Raw genomic sequence first — 22,718 nt, 5'->3', positions numbered from 1 at the left:
TGTATTTAACCCACATCATGGGTTAAACACTGCACCAGTGTGAATTCTGGGAAAGCAAACTGCTCACAATCCTAATTACATTCATTACGCAATTTGGGTGGGTTTGGGGTTGGGTGTTACTGGTTTTCTGAACTTTAAGTTTTGATCCACCATTGAAAAGCTTTCCAGGACATCTGCCCCCAGCAGTCCCACTATTATTAAAAAAATCCCCCAAGCAGGTATGAAAAACTTTTGAGGGCTGGGAATGAAGAGCAACCCACAGATACACATCCAGAAATATCCAAATGTACAGTCTGGAGGAGAAATGGTCTTTGAAGAGACATCTCCAGCTATTAGTTATAATATCATATCCCAAGGCCACCAAGAGCAAATTTCCCCCTCCAAAAATCCTTCAGCATTCTCGCAAACCTCACCCCCCTCCAATATTCCCAATATTTACGCAAGATCCAGACGAGCTGGGGGTGGGAGAAAAGCCAAAGTAAAGCCCTGTGCACGTACAGCAGGGTTTCCACTGCACTTGGCAGAGCTCTGGAAGATGAGAGGCAGAAATCCCAAGGGCAGGATGCACGGGAAGGGATCTGCTCTGGGCAGCTCTGCAGGGCACTCTCACGTGCCTCAGCATTCCCAGCGTGCTTCCAGAGCTGCTGGGGAGGAAGGCTGAAACCATGAGCATTTCACAGAACCAAGCAGAGGCAGGGAACAGTTACTGGGGAAATATTATCTTTGAGAGCAACCCACTGCCTTGCTGAGCTGCTGTCTGCACTTTCCAACTGATTAAGCCGAAGGATTGGGGGGAATTTCACAAACTAAATCCTGAGAATATAGAAAAAGGAGGGGGAGGAGAGAACACCAATGGCTGATGGACATCCAGCAGCAAAAGATGCTTTTTCCTACCAGAGTAGCAAAAATTCACAGTCACTAAACAAGTGGAGAGAGGACCCTTTAACAGGAACAGCTGAGAGATTGATTTGAGAATGAGAAAAAGACCGTTTTTACAGAGTGAAAAGCTCTACCCCATGCAGCTATTTGTAGCAGCTAGAATACACTGGATTTCTTGCCTTTATCACCACAAACAAGAGGCTGTTTGTATTGTAAAGCTGCAAGTTACACGGCCAGTACCAGTGTCTGTTCCTTTATACTTCATCTCCCAATTTTATCATAAACAAACATGCAGCTTACGGTTGCCTATAAATTTCATCCTCAAACTCTTCAGAACAAAACACCGTGTACTTTAATCTTAATGTACTTCCTATCAAAAAGATCCTGCTTGCAGGGTTTACAACTACTAAGCAGTAAAGTACTGTGAGATAAGTTATCCTTATTTTACAGAAGAAACAGAGGGACGGAGATTAAATAACTTATCTAGACAGGGGGAAAAGTGACATGCCCCAATTTTCAACTCTGATTTTTCCAGCCCCACCCCAAGCTGTGCTGAAAGTACTTTGGAGGGGCTCTTGACTGCGAAGAAAATTATTCGCAAGAATTAAATTTCCCAGCCAGTTTTAATAAAACTTCCACACTGATACATGAAAAAACTCACAGGTTTAAACAGCTCAGAGAACTTAAAACTAGGTGCCTGTGAACCTGTAATTATTTGAACAGAAGGCTTTATGCAAGACCAGGACACTTCACAGGTGCTGCTCTGCTCAAAATAAATATAACAGTGCCATCAGTGCTCAGTCCAAAAGAACAGGCAAAGGAATGAGCAGTTTACAAGAAATCTAAGACAGGTCCAACTATTTTAGGCAGATGGAAAAAACACATATGCTCCCACATGGATGTGCACATACATACACTTTATCCCAGCCAGTATATGCTCAGTATATGATGGAAAACAAGAACCCCCTTCAGCTCCCAATGAAGGGGATGACACCAGGCAGGTGGATACAGCTGCCTCCCTGGAACCCACCCTCTAATGAACACACCAGTTTAACATGAACCTGTCACAAGAAAATAAACACATAATTTCCTTAAAATACTTCTTAACATACAATCTTCAATCCCTGAATCCTAAAGGCTGCTGAATGATTGGCAAGGCATTGTTCCACAGACCCTTGAAAAGGTTATGTTTATAAAGACTTCTACCTCTCACCAAAAGAGGAAACACTTCAGCAGTTTAAATTTGGTGTAGCAAGAAACTTGCATACAGATGAGCCAATTTATTTATAATGATGTTGCGAGATACTGTTTTATTAGCTTAATTTGTCTTTAGCAGTGCTGGAGACCAAGGTAACTACAGCTGCATTGCTGGAGCCTGCATGAAGAAAAACCAGCTTTTGAAAAAGTATCTTCTTATTCTGGTACTTGCAACTTGGTTTTGTTTGTTTGTTTTTTTAAAAAGGTTGGCTTATTTGAAGCAAATGAAGCTTTTAAAAAGCTCGCTGGCTGTTGGCAAATATTTTATACCATTTCTCCACTTCAAAGACTGTTCATATCAGAGATTCTGCAAAGTCCACAGCATGCTAAATTGACACAAATCCCTGACAGAAACAGCTTACATGTAACCTACCAGCAAAATTCAGCTACTTGAATAATTAATATTCTTCAAATTAAGACTTCACTTAGCTCTCTAGGTGTATAATATTAAACCTATTACCATTTGTTAATATTCAGACTATCAGTGGAGTTAAGATCAAAACTGGAGAGCAGACATGGAAACTTGGAGCCAGCAAGGACAGAGTTTTGCCACTGCCTTCATCGAGGCACCATTTCACCTTTGGTCACTTCTTGCTGCTTCAGTTTACTTTTCCTTGTTTCCTCCAGCTTTTTTTTTTATTATTTTTCTCCTTTCATGTCTCTTCTGAAATACACTGCAGCTCCAGTGAGTTCCCACCCCTCAAATGTTGTGTCCTCAAACTGCACAGCCAAGAACACCAATACAAATGAAATCCGCTGCAGCTTCTGTGGAGCTGAGACCACCTCACATTGTCCTGCCTGATATTAAAAAAAAAAAAAAAGACCACAAGAGTGAGCCACCTTGTTTCCTTCAAGCCTGAAGAGGCTTTAAGAATGAAAAAACACAAAGCAGCTCACAGTAAGCACTTACACAGAATCCCTCATCCGTGCGTTTCGCTTCCAGGGAGCACCAAGACACAACACAACATCAGATCCACGTGAAATTCTGCACCTAATCTGCAAACCAGTTACCATGACTGCACATGCAAATTGGTCAGATAAAAGCCAGTCAGAGAAATAATTGGCTATTTGGAGGTACAAAATGACTAATTTATCACAGCCACCACATAAGTGTTTTTTTCCTCTGCTTCATAATTGCGCCACTTAATCCTCCGAGTCCAACCTAGCATTTCAGATGCAATATGGTACAGTAAGTACTGAAACAAAGTGAGAAGCAGAGAACCCAGGCTCCATCCAGAGGCCCAGCACTCCTGTGACACAGGTCCAGACTTTCATTTGTGCCCCACAGCTCCTGGCAGGACGTCAAGGCACAACTTCTAAAGGTGACTGTAAAAACACGCCTGTTCCCAGCAGTCTTGAACACATCTCAGTAGGAACTGTGTAACCTCTGAAGAAGTCTCAGAAGCCACCAGCACTGAAAATCCCAGCGTGGGTTGCACCTCTGTAGTGTGTGTCACCAATGCCACTTGTGAGCCCAAACCTCCTGAACAGAGAACCTTCAACGACCGACCTTCAGCATCGTTTTCCTGACACTGTTCAGACAGTACTTTCTATAAATCATAACTTCACACAACTCTCACATTTTCCTGACAAGTAAAAACTTAGCACAACTATCAAAACCCATCACCATTTAGTCTTCTAGTAACTACAACCAACTACAGCTTCATTTTAGGTTCTCACAACGAAGGTTGGAGCAAAGCATTAGTCATTTCTCCCCTCATCCAGGAGGCAACAGGCATCAGTGACAAATGATGTCCCTTATTGGCAAATACAAAGACTAGACAGCTTCAACTTCAATGCCACTTTTGCCTACTAAGATAACAACTGCTGGAAGCATTGATAATTTTCTTTTAATACCTTCTTTGTGGGGCATGAAATTAATTCAACTAAGGCAGAATTGTAGAGGAATACAGGAGGCAAAGCAGAACAGGTCTGTATAAAATCCTCACACTCCAGTGCTTAGATTTCCAGGATGCCATGCCAGCAAGCTTTCTAATAAACCCTTTATTCAAGCAGGAAAGCCATCCTTAAATATTCTCTCTTCTAGGCACATGGCAAATAGATCCATTGCTAGTAACTATCTGTTTTTTCTTCCACTCCATACATTACCATCTGTGAAATGGGTCTAGTATCTTCACACAGTATAGTGAAGCCCTACATAGGAGCTGATATACCAGTGCCATCTCATTTCTTCTGAGACTTATAATGTCATCCCCTCTGTCTATTTTCAGCCCAGTAAATAAGCACATCAGCCTCCCTCCTGCACAAAGCTGCACCTGGTCATACCAAACCAACAGCTGTAGGCAGGATGTAAAAGTACATTTGTATGTGAGAAACTGTATGGGAAATGTAGGCAAAAAGACAGTTCTGTGTCTAAAACTATCTAATTATGAGATTACCAAGGGAAGCTGGTATGTTCTTCCAGTGAAATTTCAAGTCCACCTTCTCACTGGAGCTGGGAGTCCACGGTGCAGCCAACTGCTCTTTCTCCTGCAACTGGGGTCACGAAAGCCCCTGGCTCCAGACAGGTTTATCCCCTGCATTTCTGGCAGGTGCTCTCCCATCTTCTCGCTCCTTGTGCTCTCTGATGGGTCCACATGCGCTGCTGGAGATGGGATCTGGCATCCATGCTCAGAAGTAAAAACCCTCTGCCCAGATGTGCTAATCCCCTGTGGCAACCCACTTCACCACACATGACCTCCAGTGGCATGATTTGACAAGGTCAATGACTACTGTGCCACAGAGGTTACTTATGCTCACTGAAGTCTCCCATGTGCACACAAGAGAGGGGGCCCTCCCCCTCTTTTAGCGCAATTAAATGCTTTTTATTTAGAAATCTGCACAATTTACACGCAATTTTCTCCCCACACAACCAGGCTCCATTAAAGCCATTTTCGCACAGCAGAGCCAGCGTTTAGCTGGGCTCAAACACTGATCTTATCCTCCCAACACTTTCTTCAGTCCCTCTGTGGGATTACAGCTGGGGAAATGACACTGATGAGAAGAGCTGCTTCTTCCCCCACTCTCTGGGTTTAATACCCAACACAGGCTTCTCCTTTATACAACACACGCACAGGATACAGCACAGAAAGAAAGACAGGAGGAGAAAAAAACAACAGGAGGCTAAAAAGAAGGAATTTTTGAGTGAACAGAGCTACAAATGCTATTTACAGACTGAACTGTTTTTAACTTTCTGCCATCAAGAGGGTTAGATACCTCATCCCCTCCGAGCACTCAACCAAGCACAAAAAAGCTTGTCTCTTCTTTCTCCCTGTCACATTGAAACTAATCAGTGAAAACAAGGTAGAAACGGGGTTCTCAGAGCAATTAAATTGCAAGTGAAGTTTTATCTTTCCCAGTAATCCCTCCTACCCTCAGACTACCCCCATTACCCCATATACAACCACATCATCCCAACTTCATGAGCTTAACCAAGACCAGAGTCACTCCAGCACAATCATCATTTTACACCGGGCCCCTCGACTTAGATGACCTAAAACACAAAGAACATGTAGCTCTAATCCTGCTACAAAGGCTCAGGCCATATTTGCAGGGTTTCTTTAATCAATACACATCTGCTCTGCATCCCCCACTCCCCTGTATCCTGCCTCCCCTGTGCCAGAAGGGCATTTGCATGGCTGTGCAGTGAGCCAGATCAGGGAACCAGGGAATTAGTTTTCCTGGCAGCACAAATGCTAGTCCTGGCACAAGGGAGGTAATCAGGACAAGCAGCCAGGGCAGGAAAGGACCATCCCCTTCAGCAAAAACACGTACTTATGTCAGATTAAAGTGGTCACAGCCCCAGCTCCCTGCTCACTCTCTCCCTATTTCTTCAAGCGTGGGAATTACCCAGCAGCACGGAAGATCAAGTTGTTTAGCTTTGCAAAAGGGTGTCCATCTAAACACAGAGCTATTTTCACAGCTTGCTTCTTCTCTCACCAGCTTCCCCTTCCTTTAAAATGAAAAAAAAAAATTGACTAAAGGGATTTGGATGCCATCAGTCACAGGGCAGGGAGCGAAGGACACAGCGCTGGGTTGCAAGGGACTGAGGACAGAAGCCCTGGGCTCCTAAATGGAAGGGTGCTAACATTTTCCTCTGGCAAGGTAAACAAACCCGGCAGTACAAAGATTGAATGACTCCACGGAACAAAAGGGAAAATAAGGTCAAACCAGAAAAAAAAAAAAAAAAAAAGAAAAGAAACAAGAAGCAGCTGAAATGAGAGAGATATGACAGATACAAACACACAGACCAGAACCCCCAAGAGGCTGCTCGTTAGCTCTGAAGCTGAGCACATGGAAAAAGAGAAGAATTTACTTCTTCCTCAACTGGAATGTTTGCATAATTGTCGCTTTCAATTCTACATAATTCCCTTTTCTACACATTTGTTTCGTGCCTAGGCCACCATGCATGAAATAAATCCCTGTCTCGGAGCACGGCCTGTCTGAGTGACTCAGGGTGCTAAGCAGATTGGGTTTCCCGTTTATTCCTGTATTACATTCCAAGAAGGTGTGAACAATGCTTCATCAGACTTAAAATAATATCGACCAAACAGATACCCACCCTGGCCAGGAGGAGTTTGCCCAGGCACATTTTTCTAAAACCACAACTCTTAAGTGTGTGGTATTACTGAAGCACTAATTAAACACCATTTCCCCCCCCTTCCCTCCATGGGACACACTAAACACAGGACATGCACTTAACCAACAAATAATTTAGTCTGAAGTTTTAGGGTTGTTTCTTTCCCCATCCCCAATTAAAATTATATGCATTCACTTTGGGGATTGGTTCAATTTTCTTCACATTTAGTGCTGATACCCAGGTGCCCTATTAAAAAAGCTAAGTTATAAGCCCAGATATTGAAATATCAACACTAATCAGGTCTTTGTGAACACGTTTTCAGATGCTGTTTAGAAAACCTACATTTAAAAGAGTGGGGGCAAAGGATGAACTTTCAAAATTAAAAGGAGTAGCTGTGGGTAATTAGGCACCCAAATTCTCATTCTTTTTTAACAATAGAGACAAACCATTTCAGTGACCATGGTCTAAAAGAGAACACAAAACTATTTCTTTTTTTCAGGCTGAAGAAAACAGAAAACACAGAGTTTAAATGCTGTTAAACAGAGGTGATATTTAAAGTTCATTAAACTTTACAGTTTCACAAAACATATCATTAGAAGAACTAGAAAGTCTAAAAAAAAAAAAAATTTCTGTCCATCACAGCAAAGGCTTCACTCTGTAATTCAGCTGCTACCCAAATTCTGACCTTCTTGAAAAGGTACCTGCAGCCCCCAGACAAAGACAATGGAGTGTTTCTGGTTTGGCAGCTGCCTGGGAAGCCTGAGCAGTGGGATGGGGATTCACCACCACAGGGGAAACCTTCACAGCCTATTTCTGCTCCTTGCACCAGCATCAGGAATCCACTGCAAGGCACCAGAATTTATTCTTTTCGACAAGGCTCGATCACCATGAAGACACCAAGCCATAGTTTTTCCACTTCCAGCCCTGCTTCCAGAAGCACACCAGTTAAACTGCTCTGCTGGGAACTGTCACTCTCCCCAGAGAGAGCTTCCCACAGTGGAAGGGGGACCCCCACACTCTCTCCACCTTCAGCTCCCTGACATCAGAAATGCCAGTCACACACCATGATTAATCTCCTCCTAACCTCAAAGTAAGCACAAGGATGCTCCAGTAAAATCGGTAAAAGAAGCTACACTTTGCAATTTTCCCCCATGTCTGTACTCTTATTGACATGCTTTATGTGTCTGAGTTTGTGCTTTAGGCACAGACTCATTATTCCTACAGTATTCAGCAGAGACTCAGTGAATAATCACATTTTGCTTACGTTTGGAACATCACAAAGGTAATACCAGGAAAAACACCAGTGACTTCATCTGCTAAACATTCATAAACAGGGAATGGGAATTTTAACACACACATGCACAAAAAAAAAGGAGAGAGACGTAGAAGAACAAGAAGAATTCACCTACTGCTGGAGACAAAACTCTATTCCCTCTCTCAGTAGCTTCCTCTTTTTGCCCAGGTAATCGCACCAGAGCAGTGAAAAGTCAGTTATTGTTAATTAGCAGAAAATCAGAAGTACATAAAAACCAAGCCAAGGAACACCCCAAGGTGACAAGGGAAGACAAGCTTTATTTGCTTGCAGGAAACACCACCAGAAGCCGCCCATTCAGCAGCCCCAATGCTGACACACACTCCACGTTACAGCTTCTCAGGACCACCCCACCCTGCTGCCACCCGGGACGGGCGTGACAGGGAGGGAGGTGCCCACCCAGAGGTGGGGTGTCACCCGAGGTGACACAGTGCTGGGGACAGCCAGACCTCCTCAGCTCCTGGCACCCCAGCAACACAGTCCTCCAGCAGCCTCCTGATGGTTTTTGCAGCCTGTTTCCACCCAGCCCAGATCCAGCACTTCCTGAAAACCAGACTCGGTTAAGTCTGAGCCCAGCCTGGGAGTTTACCCGTTTCACTGCAGTAACTCCACGTTATTTGATCACTTCCCAGTGCTGCCACACATGAAGGAGTTGTCTTTCTGTCCTGCTGGTACAGTACATGAACCTCTCCTCTCCAAGCAACCACAGCAAGCAGTGGCAATAAAATCTGCCAAGAAAAATCTGTAAGTCTTAAAAAGAAAGGACCCATCTTTCCAGCAACACACACACAAACCATTGAGCAAACCAAATTAACTTGATTTTGGATGACCAACACGCTGCACTTAAGACAGATAAACACTTGCAGCTTATACTCTGTCCTTTTTCAGGTCAAAAATATCCTTACAGGTTGTATCGAGCTTACAAAGAGAAGTATCATCAAACATGCCCGTTTGGGCCACAGAGCTTTATGCCAAAACTACACCAAAAACAGGCAACCAGATGTGGGGTATGAATGCAAACAACATATTAGCAAACAGCTATTTAGTAGCAGTCACAGCTAGCTGACCTTCAGGCAGAAACTCAGTAACCTGATGATGATGACATTCCTGGCCCTGGATTGTCTGCAGCATTTATTTTGGCAGTGGGAAAGAAAATCCACGGATATGTTTTGACCAGGAAGCGCTGATCAGGAAACCAGAGACCCCACTCCTGCCCAACAGGGAGGCTTGAACACCCTGCCCTGGAAACCCACACACCCCTGCTTCATCTGAGCAACAAACTGAGCCCAATAACCAAGGGAAACAATATTAAGCTCTTACAACCCAGTAGCGTGGCTTGCCTGGAAACTGCAGCACAAGAGCAACACCTATTTAGAGACCAGCAACTTTGTAAACCCAGAGATGATAATCCTGAGCTCCTCCTGGGCAGGAGGAGCACACCCAGAGACTTCACAACCCATTTATGTGTTTCTCAGGGCGCAACAAAGCTGAAGTTAAGAAGGGAAAGATGCTCTCTCTGGAAACAGCTTGTGTAAGCTGTTTGTTTGTGGGTTTGGTTTTTTGTTTGCTTGTTTGTTTTTCTCTAAAAAGTAAGATCAACTTCAGAAATAATTCTTGGGAACCTGCCAAGAGAGCAAACTGCATATAGCTGTTTATCTGAGGTATCACCTGGGAGTTTACACCAATTTACAGAAGCCCCACTGCAGCAGTTCATAACCTCTGGTTTGGAAATGGCATGTCCAACACCTGTCAAAACACAAGGCCATTTTCCAACCAAGCCAATTGAGTTTGGTGGTAACAGGGGGCTCCAGACAACCTCTATCCAACAGCTGCTAAAAAAATCATCTTTTCTTGCAACATGCCTAAAACTTGCACAAATAACATAGTAATGAGCATGGGAATCTTTTCTGACCGAGTCCTGCGAGCACTTGTGCCCAGATGCAGCTAAAATTTTAATTTCTAAGTCATATACCCTATGTGACTTAGTGTCACCCAGTGATGTGGAAGAAAAGTCATGAGCTGTGTGAAATCAAGTTACAGACCATGTGCAGCCCAGAGGCTCTCATTTCTGTTTCATTAACCCTCTTCCCAACACAAACAGCATCGGAAATGCCAGTGCCTGGATCAAAGTCATCTCAAAATGGCTCTCCCCACACAAGTTACATCGACCCCACAGATGCAGCACCTCCACAGCAATGGGCAGGATCTGAGAAAGCAGCTCAACCCACCAAGTTCCTGCAGGGACAGGCTGCAAACAAATCCCCCACTGTCAAACCCATACCAGGGGCTGCCCAGAGGATGATAATAGGGCTTGAACAGGGTTATCAGTTTGTCTGATGTAATCAACAACATTACCATGTGCACATTATAACAAACACACAGACATCTGCAGAGTTTGATGGATGAGCTGATAGCAGGCGAGTTATAAAATCCATCTGGTTGGAAAACCATTGTCATTTTCAGCTAAAAATCACATTAGCAACTCATATCACAACTTGGTACTATTTAATGTCAAACTACAATACCAGAGTAAATGGTGTTGTTCTTTCCTGAGGAGATCTTGCAAAATATTCAGTAACTCAACACTAACACCACCGTGATGGATTTTTCCCCCCCCCTTTTTTTTTTTTTAAATGCACCAAGTGCTTTAGTTAAGCCTGAGAAAAAAAAAAGGAAGGAGGTTTTTGCCTACCTTGCAACAAAACCTCTCTTGAGATACAGGTCTGTTCTGCATCAGGAGAGCTTCCTAATAAGTGCCTGAACGAGTGCTTCTGTGAGAAGCAAGATGTCCCAGGGTTGAGACTCAGCTCCCTTGTGTCAGAGGGATGACTGAGTTTCCCTGAGAAGTAAATCCAGCCTCCCATCAGGTACCCAAACAACGGCACTGGCAGCTGAGGTGACACAGGCAGCGATGAAAGGACTTGCCAAGAGCTCAGAGAGGAAACTTGTGGTGGAGTCAGAAAGAAAACCCCGTTATCTCAACTTCCGGACCCCTCTGCAAACCGCCAGACCACAAAACACTTTTATTGTAGGATAACATTTCAACAAATAGCTGTTTTCTCTTAGCAGAAAAACCCACTTTGCAGTTCTACTTTTAAAAATTCCATTTTTACTCCAGCTCTGTAGGACTGCAAGCCAGCCCTTTGACGCGGCATAAACAATTTCTCCCTCCTTTGCATGCCCCAGTTTTATTAAGTAATCCCCATAAAAGCAATTACCGAGCTTTGGACGGAAAAATAACTAGAGAAAAAAAAAAAAAGAGAGAGAGAGACAGCAAATTCTGTGTATCTTCATTTGCATACGGATTCCCTCCCTCCCCCTTTCTAAGGTTTTTGCCATGAGGTCTTTTATGTCTCTTTCAATAATCATATAATTATATGATTCCTAAAGTACACGCTGGCAACACTTCAGGGGATTTTAGTCATTACAGGTGACAAGACTTTTCTCTCATGTCTAATGCTCGCTAGGATTTCCTTCCACTTCATTCACAGATAAGATGAAGAACCGAGTGACACCCAAAACACTCTCACAGACAGATTTTGGAGGAATCAGCCCTTTTCCTTCTCCATTACAGACACAGGGAAGTGGGCAGAACTGAACTGCAATGAACTTCAACTGGAACGAAGCACTTTTTCAATTAAGCCACCCATAATTTTTCCCAGGCACCGCGTCCAACTCTTTTAATGGCTTTCACATTTTTTCTTTAATTTTACAGTCTGAAAGAAATGCCAAGGTTCCATCAAGGACCAAGAATGCCATAATTCCATTTCTTCCAATGGCTGCAAGTTATTAACAAGCTGTCAAAACATCATAATTATTTTATATCAAGTTTGACTGATTCCATAAACATCTCTTAGCTGCATATTATCTTGAGTCTCGCTCCCCTTGAGTGCAGGTATGTGCTCAGACTAAGTGGAGTAAAGAGGCTGCACGTCCTCTTTCACAGCAGTGCAAGAGACATTTATGAGCCACCAAAACATCATCAGCAGTAATGCATTCATTATCTGATGCACTTGATGTCATTGTAAGGTTTGAGACACTGCTTCCCCTGTAATTCTTCGGGGATTTTGCTCCTCTACAAATAAGAGCTCCCAGGAAAGAAACTGCAGCCTCACCAACCAACAGGAGGGGTTAAAGAAATGAGCTTGGTGCCTGGCAGCAGCCACCCAACAGCCAGAAGCTCTGAATTATCATTTGTTTCCCAACTTGGGCTGCACACTTCCTCCTAACTTAAGCATCTTGTCACTAAGTACAGGCTAGATCCAGGATACCCTAGCATCAGAGTAAATTCATCTATATTTAAAATTGGGGGGAAAAAAAGAAAACCACCAAACAATTATAGTCATATTTTTATGAAGCTGGAAGGAACATCTGTTGGAGAGGAAAATTATGTGATGATATCCAGCCACAAACACCATAAAGTTCACATTTAGACTACAGGCATTAGTGCATTATACATATTTTCTTAATCCCTTTCTATCACAACCTGTGCAGAACAGAGAGCAAGCAAGGGAGAGGAGAGGAGCCCAAGCACAGCTCCCTTGCCCTGCCAACAATGCACAGCAGTCCTCAAAATAGAACATTTAACTTCAAATTGCCATGTTTGTGTGGCACAACTATAGATAGCCAGCACAAGATTAAAAAAGCTTTGCTCTGAGCACAAAGGGAGAGACAGGAATGGTGCCATAAGCCCATGTTTTGCAGCCAGTAGCGCAGGGAAATAATTTTGATCCCTTCAATCCCCTTATCCATGCCAACCACTGACCTTGCAGATGCAACTTTTTGTTCAACTTCAGCCCCTTTTTGGCTTGAAGGAAGGCAGAGCTACAAAGGAAACCGTCCCCACTCATCCTGGATGGTGCCAGCGCCGTGCACACGCTGCCCCTGTGCTCCTGTTCACCAGGTACTTCCGAGCTTCACGTCCAGTCACTCTGGACAAAACAATTAAGCTACAAAAATTGACAGTACACCTCTCTGCCTGTCAGCAGGGCTCCACACATGTGTGGGCTGGGCCGGAGCAAGTGGGGGAGCCCCGCAGTGCCGTCCGTACCTGCCCAGCTTTCACAATCCCTGGCACCAGAGGAACTGGACCGACGACTCCGCGCAGGTCGGTTGTGCCCGGGCGGCTCGGAGGCTGCTCAACCCTCTCCTCCATTTTAAACGTTTCAGATTAATAGCAAAGACTGATTCTTCTTTTCAGCATCAGAGAAGTATTCTTGATAGTTCATTAGTTTTGGAAAAGAGCTTATTTCTCAAGGAGACGGACCGGGGCCGGTAGCACAGTGCTTCAACTCTTTTTTTCGCTATGAAGAGCGAGGCTGGAGCAGTCACAGCCCCCATTGTGCTGAACACAGCAGAGCCAGAAGATATTTAAACAGCCAGAGCCACTTCACCTACATAAAACTCTTTTATACCTTTACAGTGATAAACTGGAGGCATTAAAGTGCAGTGAATTGGAAATTGTTCTCACTTACAACTGGATGTTCACCTACAACTGGTACCAAGATGCACACCCCACGCACTGTATTTCAAATCTTTATTTCTAAAAAAACTTGCATCGAGCAGGAAACAGCGTTTCAGTTCTGCTGATACTGTTTGCTCTCGAGTACTTGCTGCAGCACTGCAGACAAACCACACGATATTCCCACAACCTGCATCACCAGGACAAAGACCAGACACTGAAGAAGCTGAAGCAATAAGCACATGCCGGGAACACTCGCTCCAGCCAAGGTGCACACAGGTTTGGGATCTGTGTGCATGCAAAGCCCAGCAGGTCTAGTAAGCCTGATGCAAGGGGAGCAGCTGCCCTGGCTGTGCCTGGAGAATTTCACACCTCACCCGAAGAAAGCAGGAGAGCAGGAGGATACCAAAAGGGAAAGAAAACAAACCACCCCAAAGCATTTCTATTGATGTGTCTCCAGCCTGTAGTGTATCTCTGCACCTATAGGAATTTTTACAGGGGTGCAGTTGTGTGACCATCAGCTCTCCTGCAGAGCAAGCGAGGACCTACCAAAGAAACAATGGGAAATACTTCAGGCTCATCTCACCCCGCCCAGCTCCCTTCTTCGCTGCTGTTTGCCCAGAAAGTAACACTGTGATAGTTAGTCTAATTCTGTGAAATAACTGAGATAAACAATAAAAAGTGCATCTTGTCAGCACACTGAGAGGACAGTAAGATTTTCTGTTCTTACTAGACAGGAAGTCAAATGCACTACTGCAAGAAAGCATTAATTTGGATACAATACAATTTAATAGCGGGGTGAAATGGAACACTACTTTTATTTTATGCCTTTTATTAAAAAAATCTTACCTGTGCAATACAGAGTACCTTATACTTCTTAAATGTTATGGATTATAATTAATTAAAAAATTGAATATATCTTCTGAATTTCTCTGTGGTGGTTGTTCCACTTGACATTTCAGCAAACTCATGTTTTACCCCAGGTTTCATAGTGCTGAAGAAAGACTGAGTAGTTATACTACAGGAAACCAGTTTGGAAGAATTGGTAAAATATTAAGAGGTATTTCAAAAAACCCAGACAGACTTGGTCAAGTGCAGTTTGAGTTAAAAATGAGACCTCAGGCAGGGATGAGGGTGACCCCTGAGCTCCTCCCTGTTCCTGGCCCAGCTGAGCAGATACTTCAGGCTTTCCAGAGCTCACCCCTCTGCTTCAGCTCTGCATTAACCATCTCTGATTCCTCAACAACAACAAAAATACTTTAAGTACCTGCTTCAGACAAAATGGAAAAAAAAAAAAAATCAACAGCTCAGAGAACAAATCAATGGAGAGTAGCAAGCCTCCAGGAAAACCAGAAGGAATTTAGAGCCTTTAGAGCATCATCCAGAAAATCATTAGCTTTCCTGAGGTTAAATGCACTTTTTAAAAGGAATAACTGGCCATCAGAAACACTAGCTTGATACACCATCACCTGACAATCAAGTGGAAGGAAAAGAATACTTAAATATCTAGAAACTTGTTTTAAAATGTAAGAATAGCTATAGAAAAAACTAAGCTGCACAGTACATATAGAGAGAGATGATGACAAATCAGAAGTTACATAGCTAGGTCAGTGGAACTAGCACAAAACCTTTGGAGCAGGAAGCTGCAGCTAAATACACTGGTTTTCTTATCAATGAGAGATCAGAGCAACAGTAACAGGACAGTGCACAGCACACATGTGAAAACAGCCTTATCAAGATGACAGCTGGAGAACTTATGGATTTTGTCCAGAAGTCTCCTATCACCAACAGGCTTTCTGAACTCTGCTACACTCAGGCACAAACAGCAGAGAAGGGACTGGGAGTCAGCACTGCCAGAGCCCTGGGTGTGAACACAAGTGAGAGTGGGCAAAGCTTTCATCTCCTCAGGGTCTGCCACCAGGCACAGCTGGGCCCCAGCTCAGCTTGGGAGGGCAGCACCTCCACTTCTCCACCACGTGCACCCAGCCAAGGTCTGACTCCTTCCAGCTTGGGGATCCACTTCTACACAACACATCACGCACATCCGAGCACGGATCCTCCAATATGTTCCATAAACAGGTTAAACATTGCTAAAAAACCCATACACACGCACACAATCATGAAAGTTAAAATTTCCATTCAGAGCTCCAAAGCTTTGCTGGAATCTGTAAAAATGATAAACAACCGCCAAAAAGAAAACACAACCCCTTGTCTTTTCAACTACTTTGGGAGAACAATTGCTCTCAAAGATCGCATTCATTAACATTCTGATGAAGTTCCCTTTTAGCGCTGTTTTTCATACTTGAAAGGAACAGCTATGATCAGAGAGAGCCCTCAACTACCGACTCACTCATTTAGATTCTCTCGCTCTGATTCACCAATCACCTTCAAGAATAATTAGCAGCTTCATCTGAACGTAATGAATATACACACATGCTCCCATCCATACCATTCATCTCGGGAGGCCGGCAGAAATCCCCCGGCTCTCAGCCCAGCCAGCTTTCCTGACTCCTGGCACAGGGACCATCTCCTGGGCAGCACCATGTCCTGATGGTTTTCCAGGAGCTGCCCATCTCGCCGACCACCTCAAGCCAACAGCTCAGAGCAAACCAAGTTCCCAGGTTAAGTCCAAAGTCGTGATCAGCAACTGGATATGAAAAACCTAAAACACCACTACACACACCTCAGCTTTAACCTGTGTGAAACCTGAGCTGGATTTATACATGAAGATCCAAGGGAAGGAAGGGAAAGGGGAAGTTTTAACTTCTTATGCACAGAAAGAGGCTGTTGCTTGTTTGTCTGTGGGCTTTTTTATTCTTTTTTCCTTAATTTAAAATATATATATAATCAACTCAGTCTTTATTTGGAAGATGGTAGGATCAAAGATACATAAGTCAAGTCACAAGTAAGGCCAAAACAAGAAACATGATTCTCAGATGACAACTGCCAAAGTAAACATTGCCACATGAGTTAAAACAAAATCCAAAATGCTTGAAATTCTCACCAAAGAGCTAACAGAGATCTCAAAGCCATCCCTCAGGCTTAACTGCCCACACTTCCAGGTCAACACAAATGAAGAATATATGTATTTATTCTATAAAGCACCCTTTATTTACAGGAACACCAGCAGTGAGAATTTGCTTCAGTAGGGAAGGGGAATTCACAATATTTTGAGATATAAAGAGAAACAAACCAAAAACCACCTTACCTCTCCCAAATGATTCTACCCTTAAGTTCTACTTAAATATTGACAAATTTAATTTCCAAGGGGAAGCCCAAAGCTTAGTCTATTGCACGTAATCACAGATCACTGTAACATCAAGCAACAAAACAACCTAGAACACCACAATGAACCACCACATAAGCAACAAAAGCTCCTTTTAGGATTAAAAAGTTAAATAAAACACTTTCTTCATTCAGTACTGTCCTTAGGTTGTGTACTCACTTTTATACTTTCTCTCCCCTCATGAACACAGAAGGCTTCAATTCTTATTTATTTTTAAAATATCATTACAGCAGATTTTAAGTCCTCTTAAAAAACAAATACACACCAAAATACAGATTTCCTCCAAAGCAGAAGAAAACCACCTGTTGCCCTCAAGTTCGCCAGAGAACACAGCTCCACACGACAAAAAATGACCTTGCAATTTTGGTTATTTACATGGGCATATACTGCTTTAAAGTAATTCTGCCGTAACAATTCCCTTCCCTTGTTGCTGCATCACACCAGCCAGACATCGCCCATGGTCCAAGGCAGCACTGCATGGACAAATCCACACAACGCTAAGCATTTTCTTCTTTCTAGTGTTAGAGGGGTTTAGGGAATGCACATGGTTGTTAGGACTCGCCAAGAATACAACAACCTCGAATACAACACACCCAGCTGGTGTGAAAGAGGTGAATTCTGCTCACACTTCTCGCTCTGAGGTGCCAACATCGCCCCAGATGCTGAGGTGCACGTGTTCACTTGCATGGTGGCAAATACAGTAGAAATCGGTCAATGGCAGGTGATACTCAAGTATTTTGCAACAGTTGAAAGCAGATTGTTTTGTGGATTTTTGTTTTTAAAGAAAAACCAGAAGTGCTTCCACAGCTAGAAGTACCTTGGGGTGGCAGAAGTTTAAGGTCACAAGGGTAGAAGCCCTTGTGAGCCTTATTATCAAGGTTACGGTTTGGGTGATTCAATAACAAGGCTCATCCCACTTGAAAAGGCCAGAGTTTTCCCCATCAGCCTGGAGGGACTGCACTATCATTTGAATTCTATTTCCTGATGATGTGCTCATCATGGTAGAAAAATTCGGCAGGAAGATGAATTTTACTTTCTTCACTGACAGCTCAGCAGAGACTCAGGGGTTTAATTGGACTTATCTACTGATGCATATTTGACTAAGAGCATGCCCAAGAAAAAAAAAATAGCAATATACAGACAGGTCTAGGGCTTGGCTTAGAGGCACATGAAAGCAGATTGCTTGCTCATTATCAGTTCTGCATGGACAAAGTAGTTGGCTTTCCTGTTAGGACAACACCCCGCAAAAAGCCAGGGAACAGCCATGGTCAAGCCAACACAAACCATTTCCCCCTCTGGTACCTGCACACCCAGGGCTGCTCAGGGACCACTGGACTAAATGCCCCTTCTGAGCAGGTCCTGACACGTCAGCAGCCGGCCAAGGCCACCGCTGACACCCCTGTGGGCACACAGGGACCATCTCTGGGACTCTGAGAGGTCAGTTCTACAGGTGAAAAACTCCAGATAACCACGATGCCACCAGAGGCCTGCAGGGCAGGAGGGGTGGGCTGGAGAGCAGCAAAGCCCTCAAACAAAATGGGACCTCAAAGTCTGAGCCAAAGACATTAAAGATCCCAGGGCAAATCTGAGACTATTCATTAGCCTGAGCAGAACTCTTCACTACTGTACCACAGGTTTATAGACACGCAGGTGGCAGAAAATCCAAAGTAGGGAGAGCACCCAAAACTTTGCCCACGTTTTTATCACAGTGTGTCAAGGAAAGTGGGCAAAGGCACCAGCATTGCTCATATTGACTGGGAATTCAAGTTATTACACCCATCAAGCAACTTGTTAGATGCTTCCTCTCGACAACTCACTTCTTCCCCTTCTACACAAACAAAACAAAAATCAAAAGCCAAAGTCATAGTTTGTCAATGCCCCTCTGAAAATATTAAATTTCCTGCTCTGCTTAACTTAGCTCAGACAAGGCAGGCAGTATTTGCTCAGCAAATATTGTTTGTAATAAGTTAGACAAGCAATATTTTTTGCCAGCCTATTAACACCAGAAAAATATGTACAGTCAACAAGAGATGAAGAATTTGTTCAATTACTTCAAAAATGGGAATTACAACCGAGGGATTATTATCCATTTAAACATCTCTTTTCCACAAAATGTCAAACACTAGCCATTTGCTAACAATCTCCGGAGACAGATAAAGTAACATTTTGGCAACGCAAACACAAACTCCCGAGCTGGAGGAGGGGGGAGCGGGAGGAAGGAGGGCGGGAGGTGGGGGGGGAAGCTCCGCCATTCACAACAATGCCGGACCATCCCAACACGCCAGGAATATTTTGCAGCCAATTAAAACCCCAAACAAACATTCGACTTGCCCGAAGTGAAGGCGAAACACCGACCGGGCAGAGGAGGGGGCCGGGGGAGGGAAGGAGCAAAAGGGATGGGGGGGGCACCAAGTTGCCCGCGGAGCCGCGAGCACCCGGGACCCCCCCCCGGGGGGCTCAGCACCACGATTAATGCACCTTAATTGCCATTTGCAAAATTCAGCAGCCGCGCGCTTCCTTTCTCAATTTTATTTTATTTTTTCCCTCCTCTTCTCCTTCCATCAGCCCCCCCCCCCATCCCTCCCTCCCCGCCCCAGCCCCCGCCCCGCGGGGAGGGCAGAGCCCCCCGTGGCCCCCCGCCGCTCTTACCTCCAGCGCTTCCAGGGTGTTGAAGCTGGCGATGGCGAAGCCATCGATCAGATCCTCTTCCTGGGAGCTGGACTCGCGGCGGCGGCGGCGCGGGGGCCGCGCGGCGCGGGCGGTGGGCGGCGGGCCCCGCGGGGCGGTGCAGTTCTGGCCGCCGTTCTCCTTCCCGGGGCTCGGCTCCTTCTCGGAGCCCGACGACGGGCTCTGGTTCCGCGGGTCGCGGGCCGCCGCCTCCCGCCGCCGCACGCGGTCCCGCTGCGACCTCGACCTCCGGCTCTGCCGGATTTTCCCATCCATCGCCGAAGAAGAAGCAAATTAAAAAAAATTTAAAAAATAATAATAATAATAATAATAAAAAAAATTAAAAATTAAAAAAAAAAAGGAGGTGGGGGGAGAAGGCCGGGGGGGGGGGGGGTGGGGGGGTGTAGAGGGGTGGGAGTGGGGGGGCGCGGGGGGGGTAGAGAAAAGTCGCCCCCCCTCCAACTCACCGCTTCCCCTCTCCAAACCCCGGAGCCCTTAAAAAATAATAATAATAATTTAAAAAAAAAATCAACAACAACAACAAAAAAAATCCTGCTGTTCAGAGCCTCGGATCCAGGGCGATGATAATCCACAGAGCAAGGCTGGGTGGCGGTGGCGGTGGGGCGAGCGGCACACACACACAAAAAATATTAAATCCACGGAATGACCTTGACAAATTTCCACCCCCCGCCCCCCCCACCCCCCAAAAAAAGCAGCGACGGGAAGAGGAGGGGGAAAAAAAAAAAAAAAAAAAAAAAGAGAGAAGGGGGGGTAGATCTATCTGGATCAGGACGAGGACACCTCGGATTCACTCGGCGCGGAGGAGAGAGGCAGATCCAGGAGGCTCGACCCAGCTCGGGATAATCCAGGCGCGGCGCCCCCTCCCCGGGGGCAGCGCCGCTCCGGGGCCCCGCTCCGGCCGCCGCGCACCGCCGGGGGGGCCGCCGCCGCCGCCGCGCTCGCCGCCCAACTTTCTTGCCGCGGAGCGAGCGAGACAATCCCTGGGCAGCCCCCGCCGCCCGCCGCCGCCGCCGCCGCCGCCGCCGCCGCCGCCGCCCGCCGACCCCTCCTCGCCGGGCGCCGCCGGCGGCTCGCAGCCCCCCGCCGGCGCGGCGCGGCGCCCCCGCCGCCGCCGCCCGCTGCCGGATGGCGCTCGCCCGCCCGCCCCAGCCCGGCCGCCCGCGGCGCGGCGCAGCCCCGGCCCCCAGAAGCCGCTCAGTCGACGCTGCCCGGATGCCGCCCCATTCTCCCCGAGCTGGGACGCGGCGCTAGCACCGCCCGGCCGGCCGCGCATGAGCAGGGCTGCCAGCTGCGCGTCATTCCCCGGCGCAGGCCCGGCCGTGCCCCCGGCCCCCCCTCCTTCCCCCTCCTTCTTTTCCTCCTTCCCCTCCTCCTCCTTCCCCTCCTCCTCCTTCCCGCCCCGCCGCCGCCTCGCCTCCTCTCAGCCCGGGCCGGGGGCGCCGCCGCCCGCCATCGCCCTCGGGAAAAGTTTCTCCCGGCCCCGGGACCCCCCTGCCCCGCTCTCGGCCGGCGGGGCCGGGTGAGCCCCGGGGGATGGAGCGGGGGCACCGCCGGCTGCCCCGCGGGGCGGGAGAGGGGCTGGCCGGGGGCGAGGGGCGAGCGGTGGGACCAGGGACCAGGGATGGGCTGGGATTGAAACGCTGAGCCGAGGGGCGAGGAGTGAGCTGAGGGACAGGCTGGGGGTCAGAGGGTGACCCAAGGACAGGGAACGAGCTGCGGGATGAGGGTTAAACGATGAACTGAGGTATCAGGGGTGGGCAGAGGGACGAGTTGGGGGTTCAGGGAGAGATAAGAAGAGCTGAGGGATGTAGCAAAAGCTAGGGACGAGCCGGGGAGCAATCTATGGGTCAGGGGCCAAGTTAGGGGACAGTCAGGGGATGAGCTGGTGATGAGAGTGCAGAGCAGGGGGGCTGAGCAGCCAGAGCTATAGGTGGGACATGGAGCAGTGTAAGGCGACCAAGGGTTAAGACTCATGGAGGTGGAGGCAGGAGACCCTGTTCAGTACCTCCTGCTCACCATCCATCCATCTCACTGAGGTTTCATTTGGGCTCCGCAATGCAGGAAGGGACTGTAGTTTCCTTCTTGTTTCCCTGCATTTTCAGGCTCTTTCCTCTGTCCAGGGTCACCTCGACCAATACTTGGTTCCTGGGCACTCACCTGGGACAGGGGCCAGCTTGGTGGCCAGCCAAGTAGCTGTGCAGTGCCCAGTCCCAGGGACAGCACCGAGGAAGGTGTGCCAGGATCAGGGCCCCAGCACCAAGCACTGACCATCCTATGTATCACAATGGTAGCAGGACTTAATCCTCCTGTTATCATCTTTTATTGCACACAGTCAGATATTGCAGCATGTTACCATCACTTCTGGGTTCTCCCTTCCTTGTGTGGGGCTGGCTTTGCTCCACTGGACTAACTTGGCTTAATTTCTTATGTCTTCAGCTGCTCTCTCTCTACCCTGGGGAGTAGCCTCCAGTTCTGGATGTGAGAGACATTAGAAGGATGTTGTGAAATAAAACCTAAAGAAGTCCACCGAGATTCATCAATAAAGGAAGGAATCCATGGAGGAGCTTCAGTGTTACTGGGAGCCGTGGAAGTGAGGGAAGCCAAAAAGTCTCCTGCCACCTGCTCCCACTTGTGTTGCAGTTCAGTCCACCAGGGATGGTGGCTTCCTCGGGCTGGTGCCTCCAGCAGTGGCAGGCTGGAGTGGTGTCTAACACACCCGTCAAAGGCTTTGGCGTGGGCACTTCAGTGTCCACCTTTCCTCTGTTTTTCCGTGTTCCTGATCTAATCGCACCAACAGAGCAGTCAAAAATTAACCTCCTTCCACCTGGCCCAAACAGGCTCTTTTAGAAGAGTTTCTGGTGTCTGGCATCAGCTTTGCCCTACCTTACATAGACAAGTGCTAAAATAAATATCATCCTCTTAAAATGTAGCACAGAAACGTCATTTAAATTTAAGCCATTTAAAACCAAAGGTAGAAATCCCATGTGTGGTGCAAAGCCTCTTAATGCAAATAGTCAGTCATGCATTGCATGCCTCAATCACACTCGTATCGGTGTCATTTGTGTCCTAATAAAATCCTATAATCTTTTGCGTGCCAATTAAAGAAGGAAGATAGCTAAGTCTAGCTGCTTCCTCGGGTAATTACAGGCTAGCAGGGAGTCAGGCAGTTATCTGCCCTGGGTTTGCTGGACTGGGGATTACCAAAGGGTATTTTCTCTCCCGTTTCTCTAAGGGACAGTACAATGTTTTTTTTTAA

General features: G+C 46.4%; 1 protein-coding gene and 1 long non-coding RNA gene across 13 annotated transcripts in view; one reads left to right on the top strand and one right to left on the bottom strand.

Moving 5' to 3' along the window:
• Positions 1 to 20,089, bottom strand: part of FBRSL1 (fibrosin like 1) — a 509,440-nt gene extending 489,351 nt beyond the window's left edge. For 11 of the 12 annotated variants that reach the window (XM_027733066.2, XM_027733072.2, XM_027733067.2 and 8 more), the window contains exon 1: positions 19,424 to 19,795. In XM_027733066.2, coding sequence (XP_027588867.1) covers positions 19,424 to 19,717 — 294 coding nt within the window. In that variant the 5' untranslated portion in view covers positions 19,718 to 19,795. Of the gene's footprint in view, positions 1 to 19,423; positions 19,796 to 19,908 lie in introns of those variants that run through there. The other variant, XM_039378903.1, reaches the window with a different exon arrangement.
• An 855-nt stretch (positions 20,090 to 20,944) lies between these two features.
• LOC113994266 lies at positions 20,945 to 22,391 on the top strand. The gene is made up of 2 exons (XR_005562638.1): positions 20,945 to 20,981; positions 21,899 to 22,391. It is a non-coding gene; the product is annotated as an uncharacterized LOC113994266 (long non-coding RNA).
• The last annotated feature ends 327 nt before the right edge of the window (positions 22,392 to 22,718 follow it).

The sequence above is a fragment of the Pipra filicauda genome, unplaced genomic scaffold (genome assembly GCF_003945595.2).
Source record: "Pipra filicauda isolate LSUMZ 115617 unplaced genomic scaffold, ASM394559v2 scaffold14_size4853619_pilon, whole genome shotgun sequence".
NCBI lineage: Eukaryota > Metazoa > Chordata > Aves > Passeriformes > Pipridae > Pipra > Pipra filicauda.
The sequence above is the reverse complement of the archived record's forward strand: the minus strand, read 5'-3'. Positions and strand labels throughout refer to the sequence as shown.